General features: G+C 36.8%; 1 protein-coding gene across 1 annotated transcript in view; it reads right to left on the reverse strand.

Annotated features, from left to right (window-relative positions):
- LOC118745708 overlaps positions 1-25,327 on the reverse strand; it is a 142,120-nt gene that overhangs the window by 19,347 nt on the left and 97,446 nt on the right. The window contains exons 5-6 of the mRNA XM_036479322.1: positions 12,146-12,242; positions 748-825 (exon numbers count right to left, since the gene is read on the reverse strand). Coding sequence (XP_036335215.1) covers positions 748-825; positions 12,146-12,242 — 175 coding nt within the window. The remainder of the gene's footprint in view (positions 1-747; positions 826-12,145; positions 12,243-25,327) is intronic.

Here is a 25,327-nt window from a genome sequence, read left to right on the forward strand (position 1 = left end):
TTGGGGTACACTGCCAAGGAACAACAACTTTTCTAAATGCTTTACAGACAAGCGATTTCTACTTCTTCTACTACATGACCGCACTTTTCGCGAAAACTCTAATAACGGGCGTCATTTCTTGAATATCCGTTGCAATGATAAAAGTAGTAGAAATCACTCTTTCGATACTTACTCGATACCGAACAAAAAGGTATCGAGTAAAAAAATACTTGGTATCAAATGAAAAGTATCGAGTATTTACTTGTATCGATTGAACCCTAAATTGGCTATTGATACAAATTTGTATGATCGATTCTCCGGTAACCGTTGAAACTCTGCTCCGATCTAAAGAATATCGTTGTTTAAAATACGTTAAGAAGTGTTAAAGAATTTATTCAACAGGCGATGCTAAGTCCGTCGGGTATTACCTACTTATGCATTTCCTTACAAATGCGGAGAATTTAAACAGTCTACAATAAGGTTTGCAATTTGGGTATTCAAAAGAGTGTCGTATTGTTGTGTGTCGTAAACTTTTTAACGGCTAAAAATATTGTAAGGTATTCGCAAGGTGTCGTAGTTGTCTTATATTATGTTATTATAATTTTTCTCCCTGTTAAAATATATATTTCTTCGTGTTTTTGAGCCCTCTTAGAGTAAATTTAACCACGAAAACCTTACGACATAAGACAACAGGACACTTACGACACTTTGAGAATCACATAGATATTTTTTTTAGTATTCTAAAAATATAATAATTGGCATTCTTACCACATCCGGCTTATAAAGATGTGTATGTGGTAATAGAAACGTCGATCCGACATCGCGTTCTGCCATCGTGTTTGCCTCCTGTTCATATGCAAAATTGTAATAGATATTATTGTATGCAGTGACTTTTTTTAGAGCTAATGGAAATCAATACATACTAATATAAGGGGCACTAAATAAGTATTTAGATTTCGCTACAATAATATCATATGAGTCGATCTGGCGTATGCATCGTATGCATTAATGTAATCGGAACTTATTACAAGCGCGCTTTGATTTGTTTACAGTTACTTCTAAGTTTCGAAGGAATGAATATTTCAAAAGAAGGTTTTCGTTTGATTATGTTTACAACATTCTACGTGAATTAACGAAGCAGCCGTGTATCGATGAACTTGTTTTGACTTTTCGCTGGCGCTGGCGTCGCTTTAACAGCTGGCTATGAATAAAAGAATTCAAATGCATCCGTTCGCATCAGTGTTGCCGTTTTACCCATTGGTGGCTAGATTTAGCTACCAAATACTTTTTTTGGCCACATAAATTTAAAATTGCCCCTAGCTCTTTTTTAGCCCTTTGGAGAATTTACTTATACTTGGCACGAAAATGTTGTATATGCTTAATTTGATCTCATTTTTTTCATTTATGTAAGAGACGAATTTTTAAACTAAGAAAGACTGATATATAGTCATATGTAAAAGTGTTAAGGCTCTTAACTTATCTATTAACGATTTAACCATAGTTTAAAATAGATAAGTTTACTGCCCTTAATATGCTTAATTTTTTAAATGGCCCATCAATTCGATTGACCGTGTATGTTCTTGGGTGTGATTGTACCAGCTGCTGGTGTCGTGAGTGGTGAAATTAGATCAATTTTATAAGTAAAAAGTATTTTGGCGGAAATTTCTTGCACAATATGAGTCAAAGCCGTGTTTTTGGAAGATTAAGTTCACGATATTGCAGTTGTGAATTAAAACAAAAAAAACAATCTTTTAACAAAATGGTAGAAAAATTATGAAATTTCGGCTCTAATCATTTCGATCTTTCCTCAAACTCATTTGTAAAGAAATAAATATTGTACCAGCATGCTGGTAAGTTATATGTTTCGGGCCTGATGGTACAATCACTTGATGGAGCCAGCAACCTGGTGTCGTATATTTCCCCTTTTATACAAAAAGGTTTTTGGTTGGATAAAATATTTGCTTTTTTTCCAGAGTTCATTGTTTTCTATACCATTACTTATTGAAAATGTTTGCGCGTATACTTACATATGTATATGTAAGGAAAAAAATTTTAGCTACAATTTTTAGCCACAACGACATTTTTTAGCTCTTTTTTAGCCCTTTTTTAAAGGAATTTGGCTACCACTAAAAATTATTCGCGGCAACACTGGTTCGCATAGCCAAAATTTGGCAACGCTAACGCCAACAGAGATCAGAAAAATGGATTTTCGAGTGCGTCTTTCGTCAGCTGTTGCAAATAATTACAATAATATGAAATATTTTGCATTTTTAATCAAATGCGGACAAGAAATATCGTTCCTAATGCAATTATTGATGTGGAGTATTAATTTATGTATTGTTAGGGCCGTTTTCTCATCTAACCTTTAGATTACCAGCCACTTTATGGTCTCGATATACGAGTTTTCGTTTTCTCATCAGCGCATTAATTTCTCGAGTCGATAAATTGTTGCTCACCCGATGCAACCTTTAAAAATTTGTACCCAACTTTAAATTTTGGTTTAGTTTTGGTTCATGAGTCAGATATATTAGATATTTCTACCAAGGTTTTGGTTTTTGCTAACAGTTGCTCTTGCTTTATATTTGCTTATGTTGCATTGCCAACCTTTGAAATTTTATGACGAATGTAGTGAAGTTTCACTCTCGGAAATGTAGTGAAGTTTCACTCTACGGAATAACAAAATTATTTTTAGCGGTAAGATAAGAAAACGAAAACACTTTAAAGTGAGGAACAATTTATCTTCCCTGTTAGTAAAGGCAACTTTACTGCTTACATTAGAAAACGGTCCTTAGTATATTAATTTAGAGGCCAAAGTATTCGCTGCCACGCGATCATTGTAGCAAGCAGCGAGCGTTATTCGCGCTGCTGTCGGAGCGACGCCAACACTAACGCCACGACAAAGGTGTCTGTGGACAGGCCTTTAATGTTTGGCCGAGCTTCTTCCCCGATTTGAGGTGTGCGCCTTGACGCTGTCACATAAAAGGGAGAGAACTACAGTTTTATGCCGACTCCGATCGGCGATTGTATTTTTTATGAGAAGCTGTTTTAATGGCTGAAATACACTAGCAGGTTTGCCATTGCCTACCGAGGGGAGACCGCTATTGGAAAAAACTTTTTCTTTTGTTAGTCGGAAATTGGGCTCGATCCAAGGCCCTGCGGAATGGTAGTGCGCACTTCTAACCACTACACTACAGCGATCGCCGCATCGATATTTTAAGAAAAGAAAAACCCAACAAAATTTGCTTCGAAGCAAATGGCCCAATTGTTTTTCGCTAAACAGATCATGTGGCTATAGTGGCGCTAAAGGAACATTGAACAGTTAGTTATTTAGTTATGAATGGTACACAAGCATTTGTTTGGCAAAAGGAGGTAAAACACCGAAAAACAACAAATGTTCTTTCATTAATTCAATGCGATCTCTGACACATCTGGTCATATAAATGATTTTTAGGCACTCAAAATGACGAATTGATGTGCAATCTGTCATACAGCCCTGATTTAGCACTTAATGTTTTTTTTCTTCCCATACATCAAGGATTAACTGCGCGAACAACGATTTTCTTTATCATAAGAACTTGCTAACGCTAGGGTGGCCAGATATTATAGTGACCTAATCAGTACAGTTGGGATCAAAAATTAGTACAAAGTCATAAAAATCAGTTAATTTTTGAGCGTATTTTTTATACCCGAACGCACTTGTGCACAAGGGTATATTAATTTTGTTAACGGTTGTTTGTAACAGCCAAAACGAATCGAGATAGATATAGAAAAATGTATACATAAATGCTCAGAATGAATAGAGAAGTCGATTAAGCCATGTCTGTCTGTCGGTCCGTCTGTCCGACCGTCCGTGTACACGATAACTCGAGCCAAAATTGAGATATCTCAACGAAATTTCGTATGTAGGTTTCCATTTATCCAAGGTAGGTTGGTATTGAAAATGGGCGAAATCGGACTGCAACCACGCCCACTTCCCAAATAACGGTAATTTCCAGAAATAAGAAAACTGTGATATTTTAGTAACTACTGACGATAATTCACTCAAAATCTATATTTACAATAATTTGCAGGCGAAAAATAAGAATATTATAAATTTTTGGAAAATGGGCGTAGCCACGCCCACTTATGGTTACATGCGTATATCGTGGTAACCGCTGCACCACTTTCTTCCAAACTAGGCACAGTTGTTGGTCCGACCGAAAATTTTTTAAATCGGACAATAACCACGCCCACATCCCATATAACGGTAATTTAGAGAAATACAAAATCTTCCACAAATGAGTAAATATTAAAGCTAATTTATTCAAAATTGATGGTTGCAACAATTCTTTACCAGGAAATACGTTTATGGTAAAATTTTGGAAAATGGGCGTGGCACCGCCCGCTTATGATCACATATATATATATCGGTAACCGTTCTACCAATGTGTACCAAACCGGTATGGTTATTGTGCTTGCCACGTAAAAGCAAAATCTTTAAAATTATTGAAATCGGACTAAAATTACGGCCGCTTTTCATATAACGGTAAATTTCAGAAATGCTTGAAACTTCAATATTTTGAAATTTAAGGACGCTAATTTACTCTAAAATTGATACACCCCGGCTTACCATGTAGCGGTAGCCTTCGGAAAGGTGAAAAAATATATATTTAGTACTTGCGCCGGGTATTTAATGTTCGGCTCCGCCCGAACTTAGACTTTCTTACTTGTTATTATTAACATTATAACAACCAAATAACAGCGCATTAATTTAACAAAAAATAACAAATAGACTTTTAAATACATATAGTATTATCAATATAAAAATTCATTACTTTAAAACAAATCAAAGATATTACGTATGTATGTACAGCTGTGCTCAGGAAAATAGTAGTAAAACGTATTGACAGGTTTTGAAATTTTTGTATTTCCTTATGTTTGGGGTTATGTTGAGGGATGCCAGGAATTGTTTCCAAGATAAATGATGAGCAATCGTTTATTTGTACTAACGCGAGAATATTTATTAAGGTATTTTGATTACAATTATGATGATGTTAAATGGAATAAATATTTGATGAGCGAAAAGAATACAAAAACTGAAATGCGTAGTGAAAAACGCGTGCGGTTCTTTTTGATGATGTCGTAACTGTCACACCGCTCAGAGAGCCTATTTTCATCATACGCCGACAGCTATTTGAGTGAATTATTGGGAAGTGTTCAGAAAATCCTTAACATTTCCCGCCCACCTCGTCGTATGTCGACGAAAATCACGTTCACCGCCCACCGTAGGTGTCCTAGTCCGAGGACTTGGGCGTTTCTGTAGGAATAGGCAGCACAGATATTTTCGAGATTGGCCGCTGGAACGCGGTAGTTTTTAAGCTCACGACGCGAACAAGTCCATCAGAGCCCGGATGGGTGTCTGTAATTCGAGCCAGTTTCCATTGAGTAGGGGGTGCTTTTTCATCTCTAACAAGCACAAGTTCTCCAACCTTGATATTCGGTTGTTGTTTATGCCATTTGGAGCGAACTTGCAAATGATGTAAATACTCTACAGACCATCTGCGCCAGAAGTCTTGATATATCTGGCTAAGTTGTTTCCAGCGGTACAAAACACCACTCTTTGTATCGAGAAGATTGGGTTCTGGCACGCTGGTAAGAGCGCGTCCAATTAGCATGTGCCCTGGTGTCAACGCAGCGAAATCCGTAGGATCATCTGTGAGTGTCGTAAGTGGTCTAGAGTTTAGACACGATTCGTTTCGCTTGAGCACTGTGTAAAATTCTTCAAAGGTGAGTGTTGTAGTGTTGATTGTGCGTTTTAACAAGGCTTTCATGCTTTTAACGCCGGCTTCCCAAAGCCCGCCAAAGTTCGGAGCTCCTGGGGGTATGAAGTGCCAATTTATACCAGTCCGTGAGGCATAGCTAGCCGCGGCGTCCAACTGCTTCCGAAATTCTTTAAGTTCTTCTTTCATGAGCGCGTCAGCACCAACAAAGGTAGTACCTCTGTCGCTATACATATCTGAACAGATGCCACGTGCAGCTACAAAACGTTCTAATGCATGAAGAAATGATTGAGTTGTCATGTCGCTTACCAACTCAAGATGAATGCCTTTACTGGCCAAACAAACGAACAATGCCACGTAACCTTTATAACTCTTGTGTCCCCGCCCCTTGGTTGCTCGTATATTGAATGGTCCAGCGTAATCGACGCCGGTGTGCATGAACGGGAATGTTACAGTGCAACGTGCTGCCGGAAGGTCGCCCATCATTTGCTTTTGTGGGGTGCAGCTATGTCGATAACACTTGACACAGCTGCGTATTACGCGTTTCACTTCCGTACGCCCATCGATAACCCAGAACTGGCGTCTTACATAACCCAGTGTTGCTTGCGTACCGCCATGAAGACACCGCTTATGAGCATGGTGCACAATTAAAGACGTGAGAGGATGCCGTTTGGGCATGACAATAGGGCATCTTTCGTTGAACGGCATATCTGCTTGTTGCAATCGCCCGCGTAGACGCATAATGCTTTCAGAATCCAGTGTTAGACTCAGCTTTCTTAGCTTACTTTTTTTTGAAAGTTCTTGTTGTTGTTGTAGAGCTAACATTTCTTGCTTAAATTCAGCTTGTTGCGTCATCTTAATGAGTACCTTTAGCGCTTTGTACCGTTCTGGCCAGGTGCAAAACGATGTCAGAACACTCGATTTGTTTCGCCACTTATTTGCAAACCGTAAGCACCATCCAATTATAGCGATGAGTTTGTCGACGCTCGAATATTTTGTAGTGATTGTATCCAACCAGTCTTGATTATTAAGTTGCACTGTGCAAACAGTGACTTTTCTGGTTTCCGGGATATTTTCCGGAAAGTTTATTTGTGTTGAGGCCAGTATTGTTCATTCAAGGAAAGCCATGCTGGCCCGTTCCACCATAGTGTGTTGGACAGTAAGTCGTTGGCCGAAATACCTCTCGAAGCACAATCTGCCGGATTGTCCTTCGTTGAAATATAGCGCCAGGCTGCGTCGGAAGTGACGTTCTGAATTTGCGTGACACGGTTCGAAACAAACTGCTTCAATTTGCCTGGTGACGATCGGATCCAACAGAGCGCAGTTACGGAGTCCGTCCACAGTAGACATCGATCAAATTTGAACGATAATGCATCTTTGGTTTTTGCCAAGAGAACCGCAGCGAGACGAGCACCACACAACTCAAGTCGTGGAATTTACAGTCGCTTTAAAGGTGCCACTTTTGTTTTCGCCATTAGCAAATTGACTGAGGTATAACCGTCAGTTGTTACCTTTATGTAGATTGCAGCAGCGTACGCTGCGCTCGATGCGTCTGAGAAAGCATGTAGTTCCACGGTGCAGTTCGCGACTACTTTTAGCCAACGCGGGATATGCAAATTTTGAAGTTGTTGTAATTCGTTTCGATAACTTTTCCATTCGTGCTGAAGATCTTGGGGCAGGGTCTCACCCCAATCTAACTTCCGGTCCCATAGCCGCTGCAAACAGATTTTGCCTCTTACAGTTACAGGAGCCACGAGTCCCAACGGATCGAATACTCTAGCAACATCACTCGCCAGTTGACGTTTGTTGAAGCACGTAATGCTGTAATCCAAATCGATACTATACGTTAGCATATCAGTACGAGTAAGCCAAACGATTCCCAAAGCCTTGGTCTGGTCGCCCATGCCTAACTCCAATGAGTCCGATGGATCACGATCGCATGGCTCAATAGCGTTCAAGACCTCAATAGCGTTGGAGTTGAACTTGCACAAACTAAAACCGCCTGCCTGCACCAGCGATTTTAATTGATGTATATTGTTGATAACGTCAGCGTGTGTGTCACCTCCGGATAAGACGTCATCTACGTAAAATTCAGTTTCGAGTGACTTTGCCGCTTGAGGGAATTTCTCTCGCTCATCATTTGCGAGACGTCGTAAGACTTTAAGTGCCAAGTACGGTGCACAATTAGTCCCATACATTACGGTCAGTAGCGTGTAGCTGGTGGGTGAATCCTCTGTAGGAGTTCGCCAATAGATTCGTTGAAGTTCAGTATCTTCGCGGTCCACCAAAATCTGCCTGTACATTTTCTCGATGTCGCCCGTAAATGCAAATTTGTATTGTCGCCAGTTCAGCAAAATATTCGCCAAATCATTCTGCAACTACGGCCCAGTGTACAGACAGTCGTTTAGCGATACCCCAGTGGAGTATTTTCGTGCAGCATTAAACACCACACGAAGTTTTGTAGTAGTGCTCGAAGCCTTCCACACACCGTGGTGTGGTAAATAGCACATGCGAATAGCATTGTTGTCGTTCGACACCTCCATGTGCCCGAGTTTACGATACTCTTCCATAAACTTGTTGTAAAATGTACTAAGTTCAGGTTCGCGAGCAAGCCGTCGATGTGTATGTTCTAACAAGACTAGCGCATCTTGCTTGCTAGGTGCAAGCTGCTGAAGGTCAACGCCCTTTCGCACAGGGAGTTTCACGATGTATCGGCCCAGACTGTTACGCCTTGTAGTTTGCTCGAACAGTTTTTCGCAGTATACTTCATCTTCCGTCAGGGTTTGATGCTCGTTGAGTTCCTCAAGTTCCCAGAAAAGACGTAAGGTATGCTCCAAGTCGATGTGTGTGTTGTAGCACTGGGCTTTGTGAGTATCAGCCATACCCTTATGATCAGATAACCCACCAAAGATGATCCAGCCTAGTTGCGTATGCTGTGCCACCATTCCATTAGTAGCGCTTTGTTTAACCTCGTTGCGTATTATCATGGCGTAGTCTGCCGCACTCATGATGATGTCAATAGCACCGGGTTGGTACCACTTGGGATCAGCTAACTTTAGCTGACCCAATTCTGGGAATTCGGTATTTGGGATGTGCTTACTAGGTGTAATGTTCCCTACCCTTGGAAGTACCAAGGCGATACACTCCATCTCAAAATCATATTGTAGTGATCGAATAGTGACTTTGGCCAATGCCTTCGCACAAGCCACGCTCGTACCAGATGCACCGCTGATCGGGATCTTAACGACTGTACGTTGTAACTGCATCTGTCGTGCTGCAAACTCACTAATGAACGTAGCTTCAGCTCCATTATCGATTAATACTCGCAAGATTTGTCTGTGTCCATTCGGACCACGTGCTTCCACAAACGCGGTGGCCAACAGCACTGTCGGCAAAGAAGCTGGTGAATGGTTCGACGTGTTTCCAATACATGTGTTATTGGCTGTTATAGAGGCTGTTACATTCGTTGTACTCGAATCCGCTGAATTACTTTGCGACACTCCTTTTTGTGCCACATTAGGTTCGGCCTTATTACAAAATACACCGTGCAATAATGTGTTGTGCTTTGCTTTGCAAACTGTGCAACGCCCCTCGGACGGACACACCCGTAACATATGTCCTTGCCGCAGTTTCAGCATCAACTTTCGGCAAATTCATGATGTGAGTTAAATACGAGTTGATAATTATGCGCTTGTTCTCATATTTCTTAACAAGAATGTCCCATGCAACTTGAAAATTCGCATCTGTTGTCACTATATTGTCAAGAACATGTTCCGCATCACCAATCAGCGCGTCCTTGAGATATTGAAGTCTCTGTGTGTTACTCAAATTTGAATGATTAGACACAACCGATTCAAACAAATCTTTGAATGCGTACCAGTGCAGAAAATTCCCATCAAAAGTTGGAATCTTAATTAGTGGTAACGTAGTCATTTGCTGTACACAAACAGTCGTTGGGTTTGTTGAATTTTCCGCGTTTGTAGTAATGTTGTGAGATTCTGTTCGCAATGCGTTGATGTCGTCAATTAATTCGCCCCGGGTTTTCTGTAAACAACATTTCTACGGACGAATGATCATCTTTGCTCAAATATTCATTCACCGCAGTAACATCAACACCCTTCTCAGCAGTCGCAGCGAACAACCTTAGTTCTTCATAACATGTGTTGTATTCCATCCAATAAGATTCCAGTAATGTTTTTCTTTCTGTCAAATAGCCTGCAGATCGACGGTCCTTTGCCACCTTTCGCGTGTTGGTCATGAAGTTGGTTATGCGCAACGCAACTCCCTGAATTTTGGTCAGATGAACCTGCATCTTAGTTAAAGGAATGTGTGCTACGAATTTATTGCTGTAACAAAATGTAAACACAAGCCGAAGTTGCCACTAGACCTCAAAATCAGCCTGTTGCTAGTTTGCCTTTGCTAAATGTACTCGTTCCTATTTGCTTTGCTCACCGTGTTACCACTCCGGCAATGGATAACTCGTTGTTTTGCTTTGTGCTCTTTGACAGTAAACCCAGTGCTGCCAAAGTCCAACTTTTGTTACGTACAAAGTTATGATCGCTCTCGCCCAAATGATGCTTCAAAGGGAATGAGTGTCGTATGCAAGTGCGCAATCTTACGTGACGTCACCAATAAGGTTGATATATGTACTTACATATGTACACGTACACGTACATATAATCAATGTATGAAACTTAAAATGCGGTGTTTGCCCTGAAGTTAGCTTATGAATTTCGATGAAAAATATGTATTGAACCGTGGAAAGCCCAACTTCTCGATGACAAACAACGAAGTTTGATTGATTTGGTGCGCCGTTTTCGCCACTCCCCGCAAGGGATGCCAAAATGTTTGGGCTTTTGTTGAGGGATGCCAGGAATTGTTTCCAAGATAAATGATGAGCAATCGTTTATTTGTACTAACGCGAGAATATTTATTAAAGTATTTTGATTACAATTATGATGATGTTAAATGGAATAAATATTTGATGAGCGAAAAGAATACAAAAACTGAAATGCGTAGTGAAAAACGCGTGCGGTTCTTTTTGCCTATTTTTTCTTCATCATACGTCGACAGCTATTTGAGTGAATTATTGGGAAGTGTTCAGAAAATCCTTAACACCTTACTTAATTTAAATTTTTTATAAAAATATAGTTAATTCTATAACAAAAGACATGTGAGTTGAAGTTTCAAACTTTCTAGAAAAATTATAAAAATTGAGAAAATTAAAAAAAAAAATTTGTAGCCCATTCAGTTTCAGTAGAAGACGAGCTCGAGTCAGAATCTGTTTGCATATTTTACGCTACAAATTTAAACCATATATAGTTGGTGTGCTTATTAAATACAACATTCACATTAAAATGTTGACTAAAAGGTATATTACCGAATTATCGCTAAACGAATTTTCGAGTACGAATGAAACTTAACAGTGTTAAATGTGTATGTGCAAGTAAAATGACAGGTGGTCGAGCATCAAAAATCAAAGTAAAGCTACATATATCATATCCAAGAGTCGGTAGTTTGCACCTTTTCCAAATTTTTAGAACTTACATTGCACCGTAGCAGTAGTCGTCTTAAGTTTGAAATACTGACAGCCGATTTCTCAGTGGATGTTTAATTATAATCAACACATTATCTCTTATTGTCATCTTCTCAGTGTACTTAATATATGATTAACTCACCACCACCTTTCATAAGATTTATTAATGGCGAAACCAGCTTTTCCTGTAAATCCTGTAAAACCTGCAAATCGTGATTGCAAATCGGGTTGGGTTGAATCCAAACAGTTTGTTATTTTGCGAAATCCTAGGAAACGAAACAATTGCATGCTGACACCTTTTTAATAATGGTTCAAGTTTAATTAATGCTTTCAATCTGCTCACACGTATGAGTTGTCAAAAACCGTTGTTTTGAACATGTAAACCTCAAGTAAATGTCAATTACACCAATTTACAAAAGTATTTACTAAATGTAAAAATCAGTACAAAATCAGTAGATTTTGCGTACAGATTTCGGGGTCTTAAAAATTAGTACAATAGAAAAAAATCAGCACATGTACTGATTAAATCAGCGCATCTGGCCACCCTAGTTAACGCGTTTCAAAAACATATTTTTGAGTTGCCGACTTCACTGCGGAAAAAATTCTTTATCAATTGGTTTGGGCGTTTGCAAAACTGTATAAAATATGTTGAGTATATTTTGAACATCGATAAAATTTTTTTTCTTTTATAGCGAGACGAAAGTTTTATTTAGTGCCCCTCGTACATAAATAAATACATTTTTTTACTAAGTAAAATTGACCTTAATTAAACTTTTAGATATATCCATTTAAAATGCTGTTAGAAGTTTAGTCCTTCGGGGCTAAACACAAATTAACAAATATACTTCTATTTATCTCTTTTAGTACTTACGTCATTTGTATTGGCAGTTTGTGCGTCGGAGCAAATGTGCATTGGTTCCATGACAGCCTGCACGGTAGTTTCATCAATAGAGTGTGCTTCTGCCGATCTAAAAATTGAAATACAAATTTAATTGACAGTACACTATGGGTACGGTGACTATAAATATGGATTCAAAATGAAGGACAATTTTTCAAAAATATGCCTACATATATTGGTATTGTTGTAGGCTGGTCGATCTACTTCTCCATGTGCAAGAAAAACAATTTTTCTCCACTGCTTTGCCCAACGTTTCGCTAACTACCTTAGCATCATCAGGGGCGATTCTTTATTATAAATAGGTTCGTTCGCGTAGCTGTTAATTGTTCATGTTTAACCAAAACTTGCAAGTTTTTGCGTTCGCGTACGCAAAAAACTTGCAAAGTAGGGGAAATTGAGAGAGCAAAGTGACATTTCATTTTGAGGGGAAGCTGCTGGTTTCTGCTGGAAAAATTTTTGCCAACAGCAACTTGCCAACAGGAAAACAGCTGATCAAAAACAGCTGGTTGGCATTTACGCAAATCACAAAATTGAATTTGATGGTTTGGAAGTTAAAAATTACAAAATGCGACTAATTAAACTTGTAAGAAATAAGTAGCTATTTGTTTAATCAATAAACTGTGTCAGTATAACACTTTGTGATGGCTTTTCGTACGTTTTAAATTTTACTCTTTTGAATGTAAACAAAAATTATATCAGCTGTTCATCTAATTTGCAAGTTTCTGCAAATTTTCTGTTCGCGTACTATTTGGGATATTTTTCTCTTGTGAGAGAACAGATGACATTTCGCCGGAATTTGGCAGTTGGTTGGTTTTTACTGGAGATTTTAAACGAACGCACCTAATATCAACAGAAAAAACCAAAAAAAAAAAACGTAGAATAAAAATATCAAAAGAGTATTTATGATTCTAAATTCTCAATACATTTTAAACTTTAAAAACGAATCACTCTTTCTTCATCGATATTAATCTTTTTTTACATGAATATTTATAAAAGTATAGTAAAACATATTATAATTACAATAGCTTACACGAAAAGTGAAAATCTTTAATAGATTATTTTATGGGCAAATTTTGAGTCATTCAAAACGAAAACAATACCTTTTTTTTGTTTTTTTGTACTTTTCGCAGTTATTTGTTAAAAATCAACGTCATGAATCGACGTAAACAACGAGTTACAAAGTGCCCTTTACAAAAATTTATAATTTGTGCAGATTGCGCTACATAGCATCTACATTTCTAATCCCATCTTCATTAACTTTGGCTCAAAATTTACTGTAATGATATATCTTCTTTATCGAATTTTTGAAATAATGAAAAAAAATAATCAAATCAAACTGGGTATTTGATTGAAAATGTCACTTTTTTCGACTTTGACGACAAAATGCAAATGGTCGCCTGTAGCACTGATAATTTTCATTGAAGTCGCCACAAGTTATATATATTTTTTTTTTATATAATACCCTTTGAGCTGTAAGTTGCTTACGTTGATTGGGAGATTTTTTCATGAGATATTGAAGAAAAGCTTCGAAAAGTACCAAAAGACACTTTTTTGAAAAAATCCATCTATTGTCCGATAATTTTTAAATAACGAATAAAATGCGGGACAAATGCAGCACATTGGAAAAAAGCAGGACATTTTCAGGTTTTTCAGGTTTGAAAAACTACGCAGGACCGACCTTTGAAAAACAGTACGGTCCTGCAAAAAACAGAACGGATGGTCACCGTAACTATGTGCCACTGCCGCAAAAACGTCAAAAAATCAAAAATTTCATGGCCGCGGCGTTTGATAAAGTGAAGATACGTTTCTAATAGAAGTTTTTCTAACCTTTTAAACAGGAATAGTAGTTAAGGAAGTAAAGCCCCTAAAAGTTGAAACATTTTCCACTTGGAGAAAAATTTGATTTTTTCATCTTTGCGATTAGTTTGAATGTCAATCGCGCATTTTATCGGCATAATATAGCGGTGTAAAACGCAGGGAAGCGTTTGGTGATTAGTGATTTGCGTCTAAAAACCTATGTACAATAAAGTGTTTTACAACACACCTCCTCATGGAAAAGGAAGCTGGCAAATGCCACACCACCAAATGCATTGCTGAGGCTATCTCTGAATGAATACGCTTTGCTGACGTGAATGGATCTTGGTTTATGTAACGAAAAACATAAGTATACTCTTTTTTTATTTTTATAATTTTTATTGAGCTTTGTACCACGATTGTTTATTAGGAAAGTCGAAAAAGCAACAAAGTCTAAGCGATAACTTCTACCGCTTAGACTTTGTTGCTTTTTCAATTTTTCCTAATAAACAATCGTGGTACAAAGCTCAATAAAAATATTAAAAATAAAAAATTTTAATATGCCATAATAACATTGACAAATACATAAGTATACTCTTTCGTGAATCATATTACAATATAATGTCTAACAGCCACATTCTGAAACCTTCATTAAATTAGCTCTAACGGGCACCTTACTGACGATCGTTAAATCTGTTAGTTAATGTTTACTTTCAGAGTTAAAAGATAAGTGCTCATTAGTAAATGAACAATTTAAATATGACCCCAGTTGCGGGCCTTTTTTGGCATCACTTACTTTTTTCTTCCAGTTTGAAATCAAATATAAAGATAAGTATTTATACCGTTTTGCGTGCGCTGCCTCAACAGTCGCAATGGCTGAGTGAGCAAATCACTGGCCTGCCTTCGAGTCCTCGGGCAGGACACTTTTCCCCCCATTTTTAATTTAATATTTTTTGTGTTTAACTTTTTATACTTTTTTAATAAATTTTTTTCTTTTTAATTTAATTTTTAGATTTTATTGTTTTAAAAATGCAATTTTTTAATATCATTTAATTTTTAGAAACTTTTTGCTAAATGAGGCATGTCTTTCAAGTCACCACAGTCTTTCGAAAGACAAAAGACCCTCGTATGACAATTAATGCACTGCATGGATACATTTGAATCGACCAATAAGACATTTGTTAGCAGCGCAATTACTTACACTCTTTATCTCTCCATTCTCTTGTTGAGTGCGGGCAATAACAAACTGGTTGGCACTGTTGCCAACTTAGTGCTTTACGCACTAAATTTAGTGCTTTTTCAAAAAGCGAACATTTTAGAGTTTAGTGCTTGGTTCCTTTTTTGTTGCTTTTGTTTTTAGTTTGAAGACACCAAATCTGTAAATCTTAATAAAAAGGGGGCAAAAATTTACAGCAACCGTAAGTTTTGTAAGAAATTTTATAAAAATCGGAACAAACTCATGTGACAATGACAATCATAAGCGAGAGAGCATATTTTTACCAACAATATAAATATGTGGCAGCACTTTCAATCATGTCAAAATTACATTCGGTAATTCCCCATTACTGGGACCAGGAATCGCACTATGCTGCAGTGGATAATACGCTCATATGACACATTAAAAAGGAAAATCAAATTTCGTTATGTTTCAGGTGTTAAGCGGTCGGAAAGAAAATTCCTTTAGTTCACAAGATCGTAAGAGACTGCAGTATAGATTTAAACTACCACATAGTTCATGAAACTTCATTTCTGGTTTTTGCTTTCGTTTGATAGGAATTGTAGAAAAAATTAAGCAAAACGAAGAAAACTTTAACATTTAAACAGGCAGGAAAAATTAATAATCTTTGCTTATATCTAAGCAAAACAGAAACGCTGAAAACAGCTGAAAATTAGAAAATAAGAACGTCGCTCGAACGAAAATATTTGAATTTATAGAAAACAGAATAAATTGAGTTTTGTTTATTTGAATCGGCATCACTACAATACAATTCGTTATGCATACAGTCCATCAAATACTCCAATAAAAATTTGGTGGTTTTTGTTAAAATGAATAGCAGCTTTATATGCGTAGTTGGAGGATTTAAAGAACACGAGAAAACGTCTTGATTGTATAGCGTATATTCCAGAATGAAAAAAATTTATTCGTTTCAAACTTCTTAACATACAGCAATAGCAAATGTGTATACAATATTGAATACAAAGTAATATTTCACAAAGTACATTTCTAACACTCCTCCTCAATATGTACACATTTTCCATTAAGAACATTTTAATACAATCCCATATCTTTTCTAAATTTGCAATGTTTTATCTTTTGTAAGTTTTTAGTTAAAATATCTGATATCATTTCTTCAGTACAAACATAATTTAAAGCTATTTCACCTGCTTTATACAAATCTCTGACAAAGTGATATTTCAAATCTATGTGCTTACTTCTTGCATGATATATAGGATTTTTTACCAAAAATTGTGCACCCTGATTATCACTATTTACTAAAGTAGGTTTAGTAACAGCGAATCCTAATTCGTTTAAAAGACTTCTTTTGTATATAGCATCTTTCGCAGCTATTGAAAGTGCCACATACTCAGCTTCTGTACTACTAAGTGCAACGACGCTTTGCTCTTAGACTCCCACGAGAATACTCCGCCTGCAGCAAAAAATGCACTCCCTGTATATGATCTCCTGTCACTAGCATCGGCTCCCCAATCAGCGTCAACATAACATTCGATTGGTTTACCCGCTTTGTGATAATGTATCTTCATATCTATTGTACCCTTCAAATATCGAAGACCATGCTTGACACCTGCTTCGTGCTCACAATGCGGATCGGTATTTCTTTGTGAAAGTTTGCTTACAGAATGAAGAATGTCTGGTCTCGTTGAAATAGCCAGATAGATAAGAGCACCTATCAAAGACTGATATTCACTTTGATTCACACGTCTACATTTGTTGTCAGTACAACTGACTTGAAACCCTGCACTTAGTGGCGTACATACTGCTTTACAATCGGACATTCCTTGTTGACTCAATAAATCTGCGATGTATTTCCTTTGACAAAGAGTTATTGCACCCGTTTCCCCTTCGTGCTGAATTTCCATTCCAAGGTAATATTTTAAAGGGCCTGTGTCAACAACATCAAATTCATTTGCTATTTTAGCTTTTATTCTTTTGACCTCTTCTAACTTCGTGCCACCTATAATTAAGTCATCCACGTTTACTGCAATAATATTATAGTTCTCATCCTTATGCCTTGTATAAACGCAAGGCTCGCTTACACACGGTTTGTATCCAAAAGACTTAAGAACTGCATCCAACCTTGTATTCCACTCGTGTCCACTCTGCTTTAACCCATAAAGCGCCTTATTTAATTTCAAAACATGATGAGGAAATTTTTTGCTAACAAATCCTTCAGGTTGATGCATATAAACAACTTCGTGCAAATCGCTATTCAAATATGCTGATGGTACATCCATTTGATGCAAATGTAAGTCGTACTCACACGCCAACGCCAAAACTAAACGCACCGTCGCATATCTCACCACTGGTGAAAACGTTTCAGTAAAATTTACACCAAACCGCTGACTACAACCTTTTGCTACAAGGCGACTTTTCAAACGTTGTATACTACCATCTGCATTTCTCTTAATAACAAAAACCCATCTACAACTAACGACCTTTTCACCACGAGGTAAGTCCACCAGCGACCACGCATGTTTCTTCATTAGTGCATCATACTCCTCCTGCATAGAAGCTCTCCACTGTACGGCATGTTCACCACTTAAAGCCTCTTCTACAGACTGCGGAACTGTTTCTATAAAATTTAGCAGGTGTCGTTCCTTACGCGGACGACCCCGACTTCCGGACCGAATTATTTTTGGTCTACCTGGACCATAACGCACTTGCTCTATAAGACCATTGTCATCGTTGTTCGGTTCGCTTTCAGACCGTTCACATAAATCGACTCCCGTGCTACACTCGTTAACACTTAAATCAAATGACATCATATCCACCGATTTTTCACTTCCAAAGGATGTGTTCTCCATAAAAACTACGTCTCTACTTATGATAACTTTATGTGCAACTGGATCCATCAAACGATACGCCTTGGAGGTGTTGGAATAACCAACCATTTTTAACTCCCTTCCTTTTGGCTGAAACTTTTTCGATTGCGTCTTATCAAGCGTAATTGCTAACGAACCAAATGTTTTTAGATGTTTAGCTGTTGGTTTATTGCCTGTGTACTCTTCGTACGGAGTTTTGTTGACTAACGTTTTTGTTGCTCCATATTTCGTAAATAAACTGCTGTTGCCAATGCTTCCGCCCAAAAACTTTCGTCCAACTTACTGTGCACTAATATGCATCGTGCCATCTCGACCAGTGTACGGTTAGCACGTTCTGCCACACCATTTTGTTGGGGTGTATATGGAACCGTCAACTGCCGATGAATACCCTTTTCTACCAAAAAATTTTGAAACTCTTTACTCATATATTCACCGCCATTATCGCTTCTTAAAACTTTTATTTTTCTGTCTGTTTGTTTTTCTGCCATTTGCTTAAACGATTTAAATGCTTCAAACACTTCATTCTTCGATTTCAAAAAATACACAGAAACGTTTCTGACTTATCGTCAATAAATGACACAAAGTATCGGGACCCGCCAATGGAATTTTTGTTCATTGACCCACATACATCCGAATGTATAACTTCTAATAAGTCTTTAGCCCGATTTTTAGAAGCTCGAGGAAATGATTTAACACATATCTTACACTTTGCGCATATAACACAGTCTTGATTACTCAACATTTTTTTCATTTTAAGTCCGTGAACAAGTTCTTTGTTAAACATTTCTGTTAAACTATCAAAATTTAAATGTCCAAAGCGATTATGCCATATTTTTACTTCCGTTTCTTCGTTATTTATGTTAAAACACGTGTTTGCTTCACATTTAAATACAAATAAACCACCTTTACGATTACCTTTAATTAATATTTCTCCTTCTCTGTCTCTTATAACAAATTGATTATTTTTGAAAGTCACTGAGAACCCTTTCTCACAAGCTTTGCTTACTGACACAAAATTACATTTCAAATCTGGCACATGTAAAACATCTCTTAGTTTCACTCGGAATTCTCCACTTTGCACACAAACTTCACCAATTCCATCCGCTTGTATGTATTTATTTCCGGCTAGTTCAATTCTCTCCATGCGTTCCTTATATGTATCAAATGCAGAACGATCACAACATAGATCTGCAGTTGCGCCACTATCGATGCACCATTCATCACGACTTAGCTCATAAGAAGATATTGAAGCAAGAATATTGAAAGATTTATCATTTCGCTCCGTTTTAGATCCTCTGCATTGTGCAGCATAATGGCCATGTTTACCACAATTAAAAAATTTACCATTACGCTTCTTTGCCGAATTATTTACCTTTTTCTGCTCTTCGGAACTTTTGTTGTTGTTCTTCATACCATTCTGCACTCTTGTTCGTGCCAGCAACGCTTGTTGTGAATCAGAAAAACCCATTTCATCACCAATTCTCCTAGCACCCTCTTCGAGTACCTTTACTTTAAGGGAAGTTAACATCGGCAAACTGTCTCGAGATTTGATTGCTACTACGAAATTCTCGTAAGATTTTGGCAAACTTGCTAACAAAATTATAACTGCCATTTCATCTGGTAAAACAACATTTATCTCCGCCAACCTTTCGATGATATCTCAAAACTCATTGAGGTGATTTTGAACCTTCTCACCCTCAAAAAATCTGAGAGACAACAATTGTCGAAATAGCGTCACTTTCCGAGCAGAACCGCCCGGCTGATGAATCTGCTTAAGCTTACTCCAAGCCAAAGCTGCTGTTTGACATTGCTTCACATGGTTCACCTGTGATGGTTTAATACATAACATAATGCTCGCCAACGCTTTTTCGTCCTTAACGTCGAACGCCGCTGCCTCTTCGGCAGATACATCTTCACCTTTTATTTGCTTTCCAATAGTTATTGCCCACAACTCTGCATGTACTAAAATGCTTTTCATCTGAACTGACCAGGATACATAGTTGGAGTCATCCAGTTTTTCGATTGAGTACAATCCGGCAGAACTCATCTTTTACACGCTTTCCTTTAATCCTCTAGCGATCTGGGTACCATAACCTGTTAAAATGTATAGCAGCTTTATATGCGTACTTGGAGGATTTAAAGAACACGAGAAAACGTCTTGATTGTATCGCGTATATTCCAGAATGAAAAAATTTATTCGTTTCAAACTTCTTAACATACAGCAATAGCAAATGTGTATACAATATTGAATACAAAGTAATATTTCACAAAGTACATTTCTAACAGTTTTTCGAGAAAATCGCGATTTTTCTTGGGTTTTAGAGCGTTTTCAAATTCAAAACTTGGCAACACTGCCGGTTGGAATATGCGTGAGCAAAAAACTGATCAATACCAAGGCAAGTATTTGCTTTGCAAGTGTGGGAACTTAGCATTAAAGCATCGCATCTGGCAGCACTGTTTTCAGTTTTCTTTATTGATATTCGTACTTTGAGCTTTATCGTTTTCTTTTCGTGCGGGAGAACCTTCTAGAAGCTTCTACTTGCAACACGCACCAAAAAGTGTTCTTGAGTTTTGCTAAGCATTCAATTTGTGAATTAATAAAGATTGTTAAGTTTTATTATATCTACATGTGGAGTTATATTACCCCACACAAGCAACAATTACATCGACTGAAAAATATCCGCAAATAGCATAGAGCTGTTGATTGTTGGTATTTTGGTTCTGCTAATTATGTGCTTAAGCACACATGTACATATGTATGTATTTACATCAAAGTTATTTTTGATGCTTGCTCTTACTACTACGTTATTTGGTTTAAAAAAAAGCACAAATATATGCACATACATATGTATGTATTTATTTCAGTGAATACCTTCGCTGCAATAAGGTAATAAATAAAATAATGAAAACTTGTTAATGTTAAAGAAATCTGTATAGCTTATTTGTTAAACGAAATTCCAGAACAAATATTTAATGAAGGAAAATATAAAATTAAAAAAGAATGCATTCCAAAAACAAATATTTAAAATTAGGTATGCATCACAATTATACGTCAGCCATATATTCGGTCCACTCAATAACTTTTCCAGTAAGAAGATACTGGCAGCGAGAGCGTAAAAGAAAAATAGAGATTAAAATTGAAAGGAAGAGAAAATTATCAGAAAAAGTTATTGAACGCAAAACTATTAAAAATCTTGCAACATAAACCCTTTTGACACTTTCTGAAGGCTACGTTTTGGCGCACAATTCCCTTTTTGATTGGGACTATTTCCCATCGTCATAAAAATAATAAAATGTACATTACATTTAAATTGCTCACCCACATTTTCATTTAACTAATTATATTTCATCAAATCATCCTCTTAAACACTTTGTTCACATTTGGATTGGAAACATCACCTTATTTTTTGACACGTGCAAATTCCTGCTAGCAAATTTTTACTTGCAAGAATTTGCAGCTCTCTCGGGTTGCCACGCTCTCGAATTCGCTTTCTCTTGCGAATTTGTTGGGTTACTGAATGCATTTCCAGTAAAAACTTGCAATGTACTAGTAACAATTCGTAACAATTTTTTGATATTGAATGGACCTATTAATATTAACGCTGTCAATCTCCATTATGCAATTTATTAATTGTAAAATTTCAGCGCATGCGATATCAACCAAGTCGTAAACGAGCAAGAACTACATCCGAGAAATTTCGAATATACAAGCACTTGAGAGCACGGTTGCCACACGACAAAAAATTTTCTGACCAGAATTTACAAAAAAAGTTGCCTAAAAGTTACCAAGTAAAAAGCCACTTTTTATTATACAATAAACTGTAAGAACAAGCCTCGTTTATTCAATTGTATGTTACCAGGCTGGTCTGATCTAAGTATTTTGTGCAAATAAAACTACGTTATTTCACTTTCTGGCCCAACGTTTCGCTAAAACATTTTTAGCTTCTTCAGGGGCAATTCCGTTTAATTAAATCTGTCACGAACCATAAAATACAAAAACACATTATAACCAAAGATAATAAATGGAAACATAAAAACATGTACATATATGGAATTAAAATGACAAGAAAAACTACAGATTGAGCTTGAGGACAAACAATTTGACTCACACTATTTTAACATTAATACATACGAATTATTGAACACTAAATACTAATAATCTATACCATCTTTTGTGGTAGCTTTGTCAATACTAAAAGTTAGTTTATAATCATAAACATGAAATGTATGCGGCCGCAATGTTGTCTGTATCTTCCTTTCTGTTCATGGTCTTTTCTCTCCTTTGCATTATTCTGAGGCTCTCCAATGTATATCGGGTTGACTCTCTTTTTTCTTTGTCAATAACTTTTGCATTTGCGAAATCAGCTGTGTGTCCACTTGTTGTTATATGTTGTGCTAATGCTGTACTGCTTTTTTGTTTTCTGATGTCAGCTTCATGTTCGCCTAATCGAACACCTAAAGGCCGCTTAGTTGTCCCAATATACACTTTCCCGCATTCTTCATTTTCCTTTCCTTTGCATTTAATTTCATACACTACATCGCTTTGTTGGTGGACATCTACTGGGCACTTTGTTTTTGTGTATATTGTCGAAAGGGTGTAATTGGATTTGTAGGCAAGTGCTGTGTTTTGTTGTTTGGTTATGCTGTGATCAAAGTTGTCGGTTAGGTTGGGAATATACGTTACACTGTAAAATTTCTTGGTGGTTTTTGTTGTGTCTATGTTCGGTGTTGTATTTGGATGAATGTTATTTTTCATAATTTGTTGATTTATTAGTTCTCGTATTAATTTAGCAGGATAATTATTACATATTAAGATTTTGTTTATTTTCTCTATGTTAGCGTCATGGAAACTTGTGTGGCTTATCGTCAATATTTTGTGGATGAGGTTTTTTGCTGTGTTAATCTTATATTTAGTTGGTTGCGATGAATAATTTATTTGTCATAAATAAGACATGGGTACGATAAATTTTTATTAAAAGAAAAGTAAACAAATTCATTTTACATATGAGGCCATGACCATGGTACAATAAAAACAGGTAGAAGCCAAATTGACATCGAACCTACAAAAGTCAAAGTTTTCGGGAGAGTAAAAATAAAAATGAGCGTGTGTAAGGAAAAATAAAGAATTACATTTCGCTGGTTGACGTTTTTGAGTAAATTTGAAGTTTTGTTTCTATTTATTTATTTTTTTAGTTAAAATTTGTAAATTTGTATGTTGTTTTATATTTTTAATTTATGAGTTGCAGTGTTGTTGGAGGGACTTTCCGGCATAAGGGTCATAGGAACAGCACTTGGCATCAAACGTGCCTTTCCTGTACCTCCCGGTGCATTTATGAAATCTGCTGCTTTAAAATGTTTAACGCACAGCAAGGCATTTCGCTGCAGCTCTGGCCCACAGCTGCTTTCGCAACGCTCTTTACGCGAAGGACATTGAGGCACGTTAAATGGTATCTGCTTTATATTTAACACCACATAAAAACCAACGCTTCGGTGTTGCATTTTTAACACATACATTAAGTATAAACTGCACAACACTACAAAAATTCAAATGTTAATTAAAATTTGTTATTAACGAACATTCAAAAAAAAAACAACGATATGACATTCAAAGCGTAACGAAATATAGGAAATAAAAGAAAAACAAGTTGAAGTTTAAAGGTTTGGTTCTCATGAGAGCAACGTCATTTTGGCTTCTACCTGTATTTATGTGCCTTGGGCCATGACGGCCAGAAGAGCCTATCTACAAACAAAATTTTCAGTAATATGAGAAAGAAAGATCTATAAAAAATAAATACGGTATTTTACTAAAAAATTCATTGCGCCTACGTGATGCTACATATTATCCTTACTAATATTATAAATCCGAAAGTGAGTTTGTTTGTTTGCTTTGCTTTCACGCCTTAACTACTCAACCGATCATCATGAAATTTTGTATACTGCTGTCATTTAGCCCAACTTAAAATATAGGACAAGGGGGCGTGACATCTCCCATACAAACGGAATTTTTCATACAGCATTTCCCAGGAAATATTTTTGATATATTACTGGAACTTGATACGGAGATATATAAAATCATTATCCACTCACGGATGAGGGCTGAATATATTTTTAAAAGGGTTGCCACCTGTTTGAAAAGTCAAATTTAAATTGGTTATGCGCAACCTATCTGGTTGTCGAAATATTGTTAAAAAACCTTTGGTTTGAGAGTTTTGTATAATATTTAAGTCTTTCACAAGGGTTGCCACATTTTTAAAAACTAAATTCAATTAGTTTAATTTAAATATTACAGTATAGGGCGCGCAATGGTTCTGGTGATTGATTTATCGGTGGTGACTTGAAATTTACCACTGTACAACTCAACCCTGGTGCCTCAGAATGAAGCTTTAGCGCATAATAATACTGGCATATCACGTCCATTGGGCCAATCGTAACACATAAGAGTTCGATATACTCAATGGCGCAACAGGTCGATTTAATTTGACATTAACGGCACCTTTTCTAACTTGGCGTTTATTCGTAATGACTCCAGCGCTATCTGGCAGCCCTTTTTGGCAATAGTATTGCCTTTACCATTACCAATAAATATTTTGAAGTGGATGATAAATAAAATTTTTAGTAATAACTTCACTACAGCGCCAACTGGCGGGTGAAGTTTTGAAACTACACTCTCCAGAGAGCCACTCAAAAGTACACAATAAACTTCGTTAAAATCGGTCCGGGCATTTAGAAGGATTTCACTCACCAACACAAAGACACAAGAATTATATATATACTTTTTTGCGGCGCCATGACCCCTTTTCAAATAGCCCATTTTTCTCCATGAGTATAAGATTGATTTCATATATTGCCGTACCAAGTTCCAGTATTTTACCGTGAACACTTCCAGAGATATGCAGTATGGAAAAATCGGTTTGTATGGGAAGTGCCACGCTCCTTCATATATCAAAATTTTTAGCCTATAACCATCCTTGGGACGTCTGAAGCAGGTATCCGAAATTTCAAAAAAATCGGTTCGGCCGTTCTCGAGCTTTGCGAACACATAAAAAACGGCTTTCAAAATATATATTGTTGTAGAAGATTGGTATGAATCTAAATGGTTTTGAATGAATGAAAAAGGTTGCCAGCTGTTTAAAAATTTAAATTCAAACTACTCAATAATTTAAATGAATTATTAAAATATGGTTGTCAATTGAAATGGTCTTGAAAGGGCTTAATTTCAAAACTACATGTAAGAGGTTTCCATCTGTTTAAAATCTCAAATTGAGTTCAGGGGATAAGTTAATTGAAAAAGTATGACAG

This window comes from Rhagoletis pomonella, unplaced genomic scaffold (genome assembly GCF_013731165.1).
Source record: "Rhagoletis pomonella isolate Grant_MI unplaced genomic scaffold, Rhpom_1.0 Rhpom_scaffold_00009, whole genome shotgun sequence".
Lineage (NCBI taxonomy): Eukaryota > Metazoa > Arthropoda > Insecta > Diptera > Tephritidae > Rhagoletis > Rhagoletis pomonella.